Here is a 14279-nt window from a genome sequence, read left to right on the forward strand (position 1 = left end):
TCTAACTTTTCCAGATGATATGTACATAGATACTTTTCTATGTGTCCGTTTATTCTTTTAGCTATGCATGTACCTGAGAATCGTATTTGTAAGATTCCCTGCTAAGCTTTGGGAATTTCTCAACACGTTCACTGAACTCCAGGGCCTGCTGTCTGTCTGAGAGACAAATGTATACACATTGATATACCGATTTAAGTGGTAAAGGGAAGAGGACCTGATGGGGAAAGAAAGGAAGGAGGTGATTCTACCAGGGAAAGGGACAGGGGATTGGTGATCAGCCAAGGCTTGATGGAGAAGGTTCAGCTAAATATCACAATACCCCCCCCCCAAAAAAAAAAACCAAACCCGTTGCCGTCGAGTCGATTCTGACTCATGGTGACCCTATAGGACAGATTACAACTGCCTCATAGACTTTCCAAGGAGCGCCTGGTGGATTTGAACTGCCAGCCTTTTGGTTAGCAGCCATAGCTCTTAACCACTACACCACCAGGGTTTCCAAAAATATCACAATGAGTGTTGATATTCACAAGGCAGAGTGGGTGGAGAAAGCATTCTGGGAAGAGGTAGCAGCATGAACAAAGGGACAGAAACCCCAAATGCTTGAGGTGCTGAAGGGATGATGAGCAGTTCTCTATGTTGTTGTTGTCAGTTGCCATCCAGTCAGCCCCGTGTCTAGTTACCCAGTGCTGCTACAACAGAAACGCCACAAGTGGATGGCTTTAACAAACAGAAATTTATTTTCTCACAGTTTAGTAGGCTAGAAGTCCAAATTCAGGGTGTCGCCTCTTGAAGAAGGCTTTTTTTTTTTTTTTTGTCAGCTGTGGGAGAAAGTCCTTGTCTCTTTTGAGCTTCTTCTCCTGAGCAAACTTTATGTGGCTTGGTGTCTCTCTTCCCCCATTTCTGCTTCTTTGATATCTCAAAAAAGATTGACTTAAGACGCACCCTACACTAATACTGTCTCATTAACATAAAGAAAATCCATTCCCACATGGGGTTATAACCACAGGCACAGAAGTTAGGATTTACAACACATATTTTGGGGAGACATAATTCAATCCATAACCCTGGCCTACATCATTCGTAGATGAAATCTCATCTTCTTCACTTTTCTCCTTCTCCTCCTCCTCTTCTTGGGTCAGGATAGTTTTAATGATTTTTCTCTTCAAATCTGCATTTCCTCTAGACCCTGAAAATGACTTCCCACCCAAGTTCTATGAGTAAACATACACAGGACACTCACTGAACAGCTATACCTTTTGCCCAGAGGGCCACTTCCCTGAGTTTCTCTTTTCTCTTAAGTAGTGGGACCCACTCCACTCCTTGTTTTACTTTTTAGTGGTATAAAACCTTTCTCTGATACATTCTGTGTAGTGATCTGAGGCAAAGAGCAAGAAAACATAAATGGCGAAACCCAAACAATGGTGCAGGCAGCCTCTTATGATCATAAGACATAGTAAGCGTGAATTACATGATCCTGGGAGCCCCCTTTTCACCCTATACGTTCCCTAGCATCACAGGCTCTGGGTACAGTCCTGGATGTGCTGTGTGATGGATCACAGTGTGGGCTCTGGAGTCTTCAGGTGTCCTTACAAGCTGGGTAACCTGGGGCAGGCTCATTAAGATGAATGAGGTCAGTGTTCTCTCCTGTGAAATGGGAATAAAATAGCGCCTCTACCTTCATCCTGGGGAAGAGAATGATCTCCAAAGACAGACCATGAGCTCCCTACAGTTCCAGCCCCTACCTCAACCCAGAAAATGTCATTGGAAGCATTGATTAGCCATAAGAACAGGGATCCTTGCTGAGTAGTGTGAGTCCCTGAGAAGAAACCTGGTGTCCCCTTACCTGGGAAACCCATGGGTAGTTGGGGTCAAGTAAAAGCATTTTCAGCTCTCTGGCAGTGGTTAAGGGCCCGGTCATTAACCAAAAAGCCAGCAGTTTGAATCCACCAGCTGCTCCTTGGAAACCCTATAGGGTAGTTCTACTCTGTCCTACAGGGACACTGTGGATTGGAATCCAGTTGATGGCAGCTGGTTTGGTTTTTTAGATGGGACCATGCTCCACTCTGTGAGTCTGTGGGAAAAACAAGCTCTTGGAGCGTTGAGCTGCTTGGTGGGGGCTGAGATAAGACCCAGGGCCGTGGAAGGCAAAGGCTGATTGGGCTTTTTGCCCTGGGCTCAGGGCAGCCTCCTAGACATTCCTGTATACAAACATATGGAAAATCAGGAGCCCCACAGCATCTGGAGGACCAGCCAAGAGGACCAAGCACATTCTCCCACACCTGGGAAGCCTCCTGACCCTCCCACCTACACACTCCCTACACCTCTGCTTTCTACTGCTCCCACTTACTGCCTTACTCTCAACACCGCTGTGGCTTCATGGTCCTTTGCACCTCCTCTTTGGCCACACCTGTGCATTCACTGACCTCCTTCCTTCTACATCCATCCACACCTGTGCCTCCTTGTGGTCTGTCCCTCCTCCTCATTCCCCCCTATTCCTTCCTCACTTACCATGACTGGCTGCCTCCTGGCCCCACCCACCTCATCATTACCCACACCTTGTGGTGTTTGGGCCCCTCGCATCTCCTCAGGTGTCGTACAAGGCCTTTCCACTTATTTCTTCCACCTCCTCAGTCACCACACATCTGGGAGTTCTCTAGGCTTCCCCCATGTCCTCATCTCCCATAACTTGCCTGTCTCTTGGTCTCTCCAAACTCTCACTCCCCACACCTGGGCTGTCTCCTCACCCTTCCCTCCTCCTCGTTATCCACCCCTGTCAAATATCATGAAGTCAGACAGTCAAGAAAATGCTTGTACATGATGCTCACAACAGCATTACTCGCATTACTCAAAAGGTGGAAACAATTCAAATATCCATCAACTAATAAATGGATAAATGATATGTGGTAAATCCCATACCATGGGATAACATTCAGCCATAAAAAGGAGTTAGATACCGACACAAGGTACAATTTCGGTGAACCTCAGAAACATTGAGAACAAAAGGCCACATATTGCATGGTTCCATTTAGTTGTAAAAGTCCATAATATGTCAATCCATAGACACAGAAAGCAAGTTTGTGAATGCTTAGAGCAGGGGAAGAGGGTACGAGAGTGACTGCTTCAAGGTTATAGGGTTTCTGCTGGAGGTGATGAAAATGGTCTGGAAGCAGAGAGTAGTAATGGTTGAGCAGCATTGTGAAAGTGTAAAGTCACTGAATTATATACTTTAAAATGATGATAACGTGAAACTTTATTTTTGGTGAAACCTAAAACTCTTGAAATTAACTGATAAAATAAATGCTGAACAAGAAAAAAAAAAATGCCAAAAAGTAAAAGAGATGCCTTCTCAGGTAAGAGGCATGAAGGCTTGGACCTGAGTAAATGCCAGCTTTAGCTCTGGACCTGATGTTGGAGGTCGTGTTGAGGCTGGCTTTGCCCCAAGAGTGGGTGGCAGAGGCACTGCTCAAGGAGGATGTGCAGAGGGCTCCGGAGGGGAATCTTCAGGTGCATCAGGAGTTGTTTCCGGAGGTGATGCTTGAGGCGGATCTGGGTTGGGTTGCGGTGGTGACACTCCAGATGGACTCGGAGCAGGTCCCAGAGGGCACGCTGGAGGTGGACCCGGAGCAGGTCCCAGAGGGCACGCTGGAGGTGGACCCGGAGCAGGTCCCAGAGGGCACGCTGGAGGTGGACCCGGAGCAGGTCCCAGAGGGCACGCTGGAGGTGGACCCGGAGCAGGTTGCACAGGTGAATATTCATGTGGATCTGGACCTTCATCCAGCGTCAATGCTCCACTTGTATCTGGAGCAGGTTCTGGAGGGGATGCTCTAGGTGGATCTTGAGCAAGTTCCAGAGGTGACACTTGAGCTGGAGATGCAAGAAGAGAAACGTTCACCAACACAATGTCCTTTCCTGTGCCCTTCCAAAGATGAAAACCTTTTCTCTGCCATTTAGAAAAGCTCAACCCCAAGAACTCCTCTCCAGGAAGTTTTCCCAGACTTCGGTCCACCAGATGAGTGGGTAGAGGATCCTCTGAGCTCTGGCCCAACACCAGCCTCTGGGATCTCCTCCCTGTGTAGCCCAGCCCCACACCCCTGCACACATGCTCACATGCACCAACCCCCGTCCTCCTCACCCTCTTGCTCTGTCTCAGCAGGCTCTGGGTGCTCCAGCTGGGCAAGGAGTAGGTTGGCCTGGCACTCTATTACTGAGCCTGGCATGTTCAGCTGAGCATAGGCCTTCAGCATCTTGAGAGGGAGAAAGTCTGGAGGCTCATCAAAATCCTCAGAGTACTCTTCCAGGAAGGTGCCCAGGATGAAGGAGATGGCGCTGAGGGTGGCAGGAGAGCAGCAGAGTCAGGGGCCCAGCCTTCCTTCCACACTGTGCTCTCACAGCAGCCCTGCAGGGACTGGTCCTGTGTGCCTGCCTCTGACCTTCTGGAAGCCAGCATCACCCCACTGACTCACCCCACTCAGGCTGTCCTGGCAGTGGCAGAGCCAGTCACCCAGCAGGGGAGTAGCAAAGAAAAGAGCCTTGATCCCAAGAACTCTCCTTTAATGGTCTGATCAACTCTCTCCTTTGTCAGGAAGCCTGACATACTTCTCTGTCTGTCTCCCCTGGCCTCTCCACACTGGAGAGAAAATTACCTGACAGCAGGGAGATTATGTCTGTGTTTACCGCAGGGCCTGCACACAGTAGGTGTTCTGTGAATATGTGACAGCTCAGGGAGAAACTGAGTCCTTCCTCCTGCCCCAGCCTGCCCAGAGCCCTCAAGGCTCCTCAAGCTGGAGCTCATGCCCCAGCCTGTTGCCTTATTTTCTGTTGCATGTGAGTCTCTTCTTCCCACTGACACTGTTCTCCAGAAGGGCAGGGGCCCAGCCACCTCAGCCTCACATGCAGCTGAACACCCACGCCTAGGGTCCAGGAGACTGGGGATCTCACATTGAGGAGGAAGTCAAGCAGAGCTGGGAGAGGACTTTGGTGGGGATGGGTTTTCTCGGTGGCCAGCTCTGAGCCTTCAGTCACCCCTCTGCTCCCCAGGACACCAGGGCTCCATCCCCAGCTCTCTGTGTCTTCTTTCCTCCTGCAGGGGAAAGCCCCTGAATCCATTCCTCTAGGGGGAATCTGGAGCCCTGACGGTGCAGCGGTGGATCCCAGGGCTCTGCCCAGCCCCTCTCCAACCACAGCCCCTCCACCTGCAGCTTCCCACCCTTCTGTGCAGGCAGGAGCCCCTCATTCACAACCCGAAGTCCACTCACTCTTTCAGCTGGTCCTGAGGCCCACCGTCCCCGTCAGAATAGGGAAGAACACATCCGTACCTAGAGGAGACATGAGGGCGTCACATCTAATGCACTGTGGACACTGCTACCTGCTTCCCATGTCTGCTGTTGCTGTCTGACTCTCCGACTAGAATGGAGGCCCAGGAAGGCATCGACTCTTCTCTGCTGTGTTCATTGAATAATACTTAGTATCTGCCCTGCAGTGCTTAAGAGCTTGGCTGCTAACCAAAAGGTCGGCAGTTCAAATTCCCCACCTTGGAAACCCTATGGGGCAGTTATACTCTGTCACTGTGAGCTTGAATTGACTCTTTGACAATGCATTTCATATACGGGTTTTTTATATATGTGTATATATATATATATATATATATATGTATACACCCAGATATATATATGTATATATATATACTCAGATATATGTGTGTGTGTATATATATATATACACACACACACATATATGTAAGGGTCTTGATAGCATAACGACTAAGCTCTTGGCTGATGTCAGAAAAGTTGGCAGTCCAAATCAACCCAGCAGCTCTGTTGGAGAAAGACCTGGGAATCTGCTCCCATAAAGATTAAAGAAAAGAAAACTCAACGAACAGTTCTGCTGTGTCATAGAGAGGTGCTAGAAGTCAACACTGACTCGATGGCAGCTAAGAACAACATACATACATTTGTTGGATGAATGAACTCTACCAGCACCTTTCCCGATGTCTGAGTGGCCTGGGGCTCATCTCCCATCCCCCAGGGATCCCTCTTCTGGCTACCTCAAGGACAGGAACCCACTGGAGAGAACCTCAAACCCTCTTTAAAAATGGGGAAATGGCTCTGCTCTAGGTCATGGCGTTACTGAGAGGTGAGGCTGAGAGCTTCTTCACTGGGGAGTGATAATGATCAATGAGGCGCCCTGGTGGTGTAGTGGTTTAGAGCTTGGCTGCTAAACAAAATGTCTGCAGTTTGAATCTACCTCCACCTCCTTGGAAACCCTATGGGGCAGTTCTACTCTGTCCCATAGGGTTATGATGAGGTGCAATCAACTTGACGGAAACAGATTTCAGCAGGTTTAGTGAGCCTCTTCTGCAGAGCCAAACTCCAGGTTAGCACTGTCCGTGGCTTTTCCCAGAGAGTCCTCACAATACCCTTAGGAGCAGATCCTCTTAGCACTCCACTTTTCAGAGGTGAAGTGGTATTCCCAAGACACAGTCAGTTAGTGGCACTGTGGCTTCTGGGCTGTAGATGGGTGGGCACTCACCTGAGGAAGAGCAGATCCAGGACCTGCTGGGTGGTGGCGAATGCTCTGTAGTTGCTCAGGAAGGTATGGATGTAGGAGAGGTCACCCCTCAGGAAGGCGGGCACCAGGTGCTCTACCAGCTTCTTTAGTGTGCCTGCCTTGATGGTCCGCACAGCACAGGTCTCATCCAGGTCCAGGGCTGACTCATGGTTATACTGGAGGTGGGAAAGTGGAGGGATACAGAGTCAGAGGGAGCACCATGAGTGTCATGCAGCCCCAGGAGAGTCGGGGGCCAGAGCTCAGACCAGAAACACCCAGGCTTTCGGTGATTTGTCACAGGAGGTAACACATCAGTGCTTTTAGCAGAAAGTGGTTCTCAGCTTGCAAAGCAGAATCTGAGGTGGGATATGATTAAAAACATAGGAACCTCAAGTCATTTTGTAAACCAAGTAATCATGGTATCTCTCCGTATTAAGAGCATAATCCTCACAGTGAGTCCTCACATGGCGTCCCCATTCTACAGATGAGAACGCAGAAGCTTAGCAATGTCAAGTGGCTACTCAAAGTCACATGGTCAGAGCCCAGAACCCTCCACCACAAGGGCTGAGTGATGTTCTGTCTGTGCTGTGTGAGGCTTGGTCTGCTCCTATCATGGAGAGGAAGGGTCTGGTGCTACCTCATTTCCTCCCCAGTTTGGACACAGTGCACAGAGCCAGCAGCCCATTCCTGGGAGTCTCTCCTGGGTGGGGATCCCTCGATTAGGACACACTAAGACGTTCACTGCAGCACTGCTGAAAGGGCACCAGTAAGGGACCATGTCCAGGTCCACAGCACTGACTGCCTCAATCGCTGTACTAACTGATCTCCTTTCTAGAATAATCTGCAGGTGAGACAGTACACAGCCCTTGACCTGGAGGGGGCCACGGTGTTGTGTGCCATAAGATTGTAAGTTGCAGAAAAAAGTATGTCATAGCATGAACCCTGGCCGTTTTGGGTAAAAAGAATCCTACTAAGCGTGAGGCTGTGTGAGGCTGGGAGGTGTGGAAGGACAGTGGAGCTCTGCGGGACACCTGGCGTCAGGAGTGAAAACACTAGAAACAGTAACAAAATGTGGAAGTAGTCCCATACACATGAAGAGAAAGCGGTACAAAGGGCTTCCCTCTGATATTCCCGTGTGGAAGAGTGACTTTGCTCTGGGACAAGGCTGGGGATTAGCAGTGGGGTTGGGGAGGAGTGAAGGGGCGGTGGTGAGATTCCCTTGGGAGGTAACTTGGAGGCACACGAGGGGAAAAGCCCTGGTAGGGAGCTCAGGGGTGCCTTCAGGTCAGAGTATGGTCCCTAGGATCCCCTCTGTCCATCTCTGGGTCCTAGGTGTGAAGACCCTGCCCATCTGCACTCACCCTGATCCTGCGATGGCCCTTTCCGGCCCCTTTCTCAGGGGAGAAGGAGTACCTGATGTTGTCACCCTGCTCCTCGCTGATGTCCTGTGGGGAGCTCTGCAAAGACAGGGCCCAGTGGTTAGCCCAGGAGGGATCAAGGGCCTGTGCCCAAGGCCGCTTCCTTCCTTCTCCTCCCTTTCAGTCCCTAGTGCTGGCCTGGGCATCAGAGAAACTCCCAGTTCCCTGTCACCATGTCCTGGGTTGTGGGCTGATGGCTGGGGGTCCACCACACACAAAATCATGTGGTCTTGGCTGGGGCAGGAATGAGGGTTTCTCTGGCTTCTCCCATCCTCGGGCAGAAAGGAAAGGTCCTTGTTGAACAGAACAGGCAGTCATTCCTCTTGCTGGGCAGCCTGAGGCTGAAGCACCAAGCCCTGGACAGGTCCACCAGCCACGGCTGCCCAGGCTCTATTAGGCCCCTCTCTCTGTTCCCACTGTCTGGGGAGCGGGAGAGCTTGCAGCAGAGAGGAGGGGGCTCAGGAGCAGGGGTACAGATATCAGTCTCTGAGACCTAGGAGGGGCTAGACCAGCATGGGGTCATCAGTGACCCTGTCTATGATGCAGCTAGGACTGCAGGGTGACTACCCCACACAGAGGGAGCATGCAGCTCAGAGAAGGCCCAGGTGAGAGTGCCCACTCAGCCTGTGACCCACTGTCAGTCCTTTCCCTAAAGCCCTGGGTCTAAACTGGAACCTCTGCAAAGAGACTCAGGGCCCAGCCTCCTATATTATCAGGGGGGTGGGGTCAGGGACGTGAACCAGGTCCCTACCTTTGCCACTTTTGCTTTCCAGTCCCCTAGGTACCCAAACTCCAGCTCCTGGTCAGACCCTAACCTCATGGAACCCAGTGATGGTGAGAACCATCATGAAGTGCCAGTTGTAAAGCGGGATCATTTGTGACATCTTTCCATCACCTTTATCCTCTCAAGTCTTCCCAGATCAAATGACCCCTCCTTCCCTGATCTCCACCCACCTCTCTCCCTAATGAACCCTGTCTCATCCTAACAACTTTCAGCCTCATCAGCTCTGTCATCCTTTCTTCTCTAATCCCAGGCTAGGCCACCATGAGGACAAGGGCTGGCATGACCTGGGGACTGATAGGGCCCAGGGAAGGGTGTTGGGCTGCCCAGGTGAGATCACAGTGTTGGCCTGACCTGAATTGGCCTGCCCTGGGCCACCCTGTGTTACCTTTGGTTTCTTTTTGGCAAATGGCAGCCAGAGCTTTCGGGGGTGAAGGCTAAGGTGTCGTCTGAACCTTTTCCAAAGATTTGGATGCCTGGGTTTCCCGAGACAACAAGAAAACATGTTAGTGTTTCGAGAGTCTCCACCCAAGTGAGCTGGGTATGGGTCTGTGTCTAGAATGTGAGGGCTTGGTTACCATGGTTCCAAGTTCTGTTTGGCTCGATTGCCAAGGAAGTGAGGTCACACCCTGGGTCCACTTGATTGGGCCCCCTCCTCAGATGAGACCCCCTCAAAGGCCCTTTTGGGTTTCGGATTCTCCACCTTTCCCCCATGCCATCTCAGTAACTGTACACAGTGACACCAACACAGCCCTCCCATCAGAACCCAGGGAAGGCCTGGGCGCATCCAAGGCCCCTTGTTTGAGAAGGCAGAGCTGGGTTCACACCAGGCTCCTCCCTCTTAGTCAGCAGTTTGTGACGCTGGACAAGTCACTGTGCCTCTCAGGCCCTCCCCAGTCTCCTCACCTGCACAGTGGGGGTCATTCTTGGATCTACTGCCTAGGGTCTTCACCAGGTATATGTAAGATAATACCTATAAAACCAGTGGGAATGTGACATACGTAGCTAACGTCCGAACTTAGTGGTCAAAGAATTTCAAGAAAAAGTGGGAAGCAGCATGTAATACAATTCAAAACAGGGCTGGGTTCTGGTGTCGTGATCTTTAACAAAGTCACTTCCCTCTTGGACTTGATTCCCAGTCTCTACCATGAGGGGGATGGCGTTAAGTGAAAATCAGATATGAGCACCCTCTGGCATAAGCCCTCCAATAACTTCCTCTGATGTTTGGAATCTGACCCAAGTGACTTGTCCTAGACTAGGGTGTGGGACATCTGTGCAATGGCTGCCAATGATCCTGCCTCCTGGTCTACACATGCTGTGTCATCCCCTCCCTTAGTGTGGACTGGACTCAGGGACTCACTTCTAAGGAATAAGGTAGGGCATATTTTCTTGGCTCTCTTATCTTCTCTCTCTCCATCAGGGAAGCACGTATGACCTGCCCTATGGAGAGGGTCATGTGACAAAGGACCAAAGGAAGGTCTTGATCAACAGACAGACAAGGACTGAGGCCCTGAGTGTAATAGCTCACTGGAAACTGAGTCCTGCCAATATCACGGGAGTGATCTTGGAAGTGGGTCCTCCCCCTGTTGAGCCTCAGTTGAGACCACAGTCCAGCTTCCTGAGATGATTTCAGGCAGTGGCACCAGCTCAGCTTTGCCCAGAGTCCTGGTCTGCAGAGATTGTGAGATCATCCATGTGTGTCGTTGTGAGCTGCTAAGTTTTGGGGTCATGTTGTCAGAGAGCTGTAGATAACTCCTCCAGTCCACCAGGTCCTGGGATCTGTGCCTGACCTCACCCCTCCCTCCCTCCTCTTCTCCCAAGCTCACCTCAGCCATACTGGTCACTTACCTAACCTCCTCTCTGTGGACATCTCAGTTATTTTTTTTGAGAGCAGGAATTTGGTATTTTTAAAAACAATAAGACTATGCACATTATTATTACTAGCTGTAAACTTAACATTTTATGTACACGTGCATTTTTTTAATTGTGATTTAGATTAAATTTTACAGAGCAAATTAGTTTATCATTAAACAGTTAATACATAAATTGTTTGTGCCAACCCCGTGATGTTCCAGCATCCTTCCTTCCTCCACCCAGGGTTCCCTGTTTCCATTCATCCAGTTTTCCTGTCCCTTCCTGCCTTCTCATCTTTGCTTTGGGGCACATTAGTCTTGTATACCTGATTGAACTATGAAGCATGTTCCTCATGGACAATCTCACTTCTATCTCCGAGTCTCTGCACCAGCTGTGCTTTCTCCTTTGCACTCTGTCCCCAGATTGTGCAAGGTTTGTCGGTCTTGTCATTCTGGTTGCAACATCAACGTCGCCTCAGTGAGGCCTCTCGGGGGGCCCTCCTACATAGAATTCCCCTATGCCTCCTCCCACACTGCACCCTGCTTTATTTTCACTTTAGCACTTGCTCTTTTCTTCTGCATGTATTTGTTTTCATGATTTTGTCTGTCTCCCCTGCAGAGTGTATGCTCTTGGATGCAGGGGCCACATAGGTCATGTTCAGCACCCACCCAGGACCTAACACTGCCCTGGCACAGTGTGAGTGCTTGGGACCAAGTTGGTGAATGAAGAAATGATAGCATCTCAAATTCCCTTAACACCCCCGAGCAGCTCAGAATGTAGAGATGTATCTTGATAATAGGAAGTTCATGTCAGAGCCAGGGGGATGGCCAGACTGGCCTCTGGTGACAATCCCTTTGCTCCAGTTGCTCCAAAAAGCCCAGGGTGCACCAGTGGCAGCAGAGGCTCCTGCCCCCTGGTGGCCAATGTTACCACTGCAGCCCCAGGCAGGAAAACTCACCACAAAACCCATACCTTCTTCAGGTGTCCTCAATGCAGCAGCTTTCCTGGGTTCAGGGGGTAAAGGATGGGACCCAGGCCGTGTGGGGGACTTGGGAAACCTCCCTTCCCCTCTCTTTGCCTCCATTACCCTAGGGTGTCCAGCTACTCTCGAGGCATCCTTCCCACATTCAAGGCAAAGACTCCAGCCCTACTTCCTCAGGAGTGACCCGAGGATCCGACAGAGACTGGTCCTGACTCTGGACCTGGACTTGTGGTCCAGTGCTCTGCCCTGCACTGTCCAACTCCATGGCGCCAGACTCACAGACTCCCTAATCCTCTATTCCAGGGAGCAGAAAGCATTTCTAAGGGCTATGGAGCGTCTTCAGTCATCAGCGGAGAACCAAGGCCAGCAGACACTTCTCTGAGTCTGTGCAACCCTTGTGGGCACCCATTCCAAGCACGCCAGTTTATACAGGAGGAAACCAAGGCCTTCTCTTCTGAAGCCTTCTTCACTTGGGAGGGGCACCTCCTAGCTCAAGAGGCGGAGGGCAGTGACTGCAGGATCAGGCCATGTCCCCTCTGGATTACCCTGGTTGTCACCTAGACCAGTCAGACCCCTGGGAACCTTGTGATCCCCCTGCCCTTCATCGTGGCATCTCTCCCTCCTCATGCTGTGGGCTGTGGGCATGTGGCTAGGAGACTGTATGCCCCATGGCAGAGCTGCCTCCACCCTGTTTCTCCCCTCCCCCCATCACCTCCTTGGAGCCCAGTCCTCCTCTGACCCCACCCCCATGGCTCCCACATGTGAAGTCTGTGTGTGCACACCATGCATGTGGGGATGCTGAGAGGAAAACAGCCCTTCCAGTGGAGGGGGGCAGGGAGTTCCCCCATCTTAGGGGCTCTCATTCCCAAAACAACCCCCACGGGAAGGAGTGCAGCCCTGCCCTAGGAGTCAGAGCCCTTCCTTTTCCTCTGGACTGTTGGTCCCAGCCCCTTTCTAGGCCTCAGTTTCCTAACTGTGCAGTGAGCGTTTGGACTTGGAACTGTTTAAGCCCGTGTTCAAACACTACTCAAAAACGCCCTGCCCCAACACACACACACACACTCAGCTCAGGAGGTGCACCAGTCCCCAGCCTCCCTTGAGCGGGCAGAGGCGGGGAGGCACCGCTAGGGCAGCCAGACCTCTACTGGTGGACGCATGCGCATGCCAGAGAGTCAGTGCGGGGCCGCGCACAGCACGTGCACGTCAGCCCGACCTTGCCAGATGCACGAGCCACGCAGCAACCGCCCTGGTCATGTGACAGGTCGCACGTTTCACGCCCCGCTGCTGTAAGTTTTGTGCGTCTGCCATTTCCTGTGTTAGAGTCTATATTCATTGTTCTGTGTACTTTTTGCTTCTTTTTCACATTTTTTTAATCATGTGACTGTTCGTTTTCTTATTGGTTCCCGGAGCTCCTTATATATTGGGGATGTTAACCCCTTTGTTATTGAGGTGGAAATATTTGTTCTCCGTTTATCGCTTTTTCAGTTTTTAAAAACATTTATGGTGATTTTATTTGGCATGTATTAAGATGTCAGTTCTCCCCAAACGATCTAATAGATTCTATACAATCACAATAAAAAATATGTATCAGCAGAGCTCTACTTGTGGAAACTGACAGCTCGTTCAAAAGTATATACAGAAATACCAAGAGTCAAGAACACTCAGACGATCCCCTAGAAGCTGGAGGAGTTACACAACCATCTCCACCTCCAGCCCCTTCGCCCTCCACCGGTTTCCTCCCTCCAGATCTTTCTAACACTCTAAGAACTTTTGAATATTGAGCTTCAGCGTTACTTCTAGTTGTCTCCGCCTTTCCCATCAAGGCACAGGATGGCGATGGTGCGCCCCACTTGAGTTTCGACTTCCAAAATCACGGCTTAGAATCCTGGCACTGAGTTTCAGCGTTTAGGGGAGCAGCCGCGAGAGAGCACTCGAACCACTGGTTCTGCCCACCAGGCTCCCTAGCATGGGAATCAGCTGGTGCTCTGCCGGGAAGGACCTGGGCCCAGCTCCCATGAAGAGGGCAGAAGCTTTCCTTCCTGCGGGACCCTAAGCCCCAGGAAGGGAGTCGCAGCAGTTTTAGAACCAAACTAGCACCAAGTCAGCAGTGAGGACAATGCTCCCTCTTCATGGCCCACACTGCTGAAGAGGAAGCTTGGCTGTCGCTTCTCCCAGAAGGTTTTCTTCAATAGCATAGAAACCATGCATTTTCTAGGCTGCTTCTATGTGTTGTGTTCTTTACTTTCTCATATAATATTTTAGCAAGACATATGCAAACAGTTTGCACTTGACTACTAGCCTAAAGTTTGCCTGTTTGAACATACCTATCTACCCAGTGGCACCAGCCCAGAAAGACCTATAGACGGTAAAGATTGCAACCAAGGAAACCCTATGGAGCACAGTCCTTTTCTGTAACACATGGAGTGGCGATGAGTCAGATACACTGAACATCAACTGGTTTGGGTTCTTTTCTTATTGTTTGTGCTTATTTGTTTGTTTTACAAAAGTACTTGTTTGTTGGTGGTTTTGGTAGGTTGAAATCATAGGATGCTGTAGTATATTTTTGGTTTCAGCATTGTTGCTGGGGAGAAACTCCACATATTTAGAGAGAGGGGAAGCTCATACCTGATCATAAAACCAATGTACGTAATACTGGGACCTTAAATCGAGTCAATTGGGTGCACAGTCGGTGCCAGGT

The 14279-nt window shown here is 50.5% G+C and overlaps 1 protein-coding gene across 3 annotated transcripts; it reads right to left on the bottom strand.

Annotated features, from left to right (window-relative positions):
* Positions 1–2178: 2178 nt before the first annotated feature.
* On the bottom strand, positions 2179–13735 carry LOC111748035 (ral guanine nucleotide dissociation stimulator-like). 3 transcript variants are annotated; one of them, XM_064283647.1, is made up of 7 exons: positions 10925–13735; positions 9652–9718; positions 7908–8003; positions 6529–6722; positions 5256–5315; positions 4133–4326; positions 2179–3864 (listed from the first exon to the last, which is right to left on the bottom strand). In XM_064283647.1, exons 2-7 carry the CDS (start codon positions 9667–9669, stop codon positions 3464–3466), a joined length of 963 nt encoding a protein of 320 aa, XP_064139717.1. In that variant the 5' UTR covers positions 9670–9718; positions 10925–13735; the 3' UTR covers positions 2179–3463. The 3 variants fall into 3 exon arrangements, with proteins under 3 accessions (XP_064139717.1, XP_064139716.1, XP_064139718.1); XM_064283646.1 differs by having other exon boundaries at positions 9652–13735; XM_064283648.1 differs by lacking the exon at positions 7908–8003 and having other exon boundaries at positions 9652–13735.
* Between the last annotated feature and the right edge of the window lie 544 nt (positions 13736–14279).

Source organism: Loxodonta africana, chromosome 4 (genome assembly GCF_030014295.1).
Source record: "Loxodonta africana isolate mLoxAfr1 chromosome 4, mLoxAfr1.hap2, whole genome shotgun sequence".
In the NCBI taxonomy this organism is placed as follows: domain Eukaryota; kingdom Metazoa; phylum Chordata; class Mammalia; order Proboscidea; family Elephantidae; genus Loxodonta; species Loxodonta africana.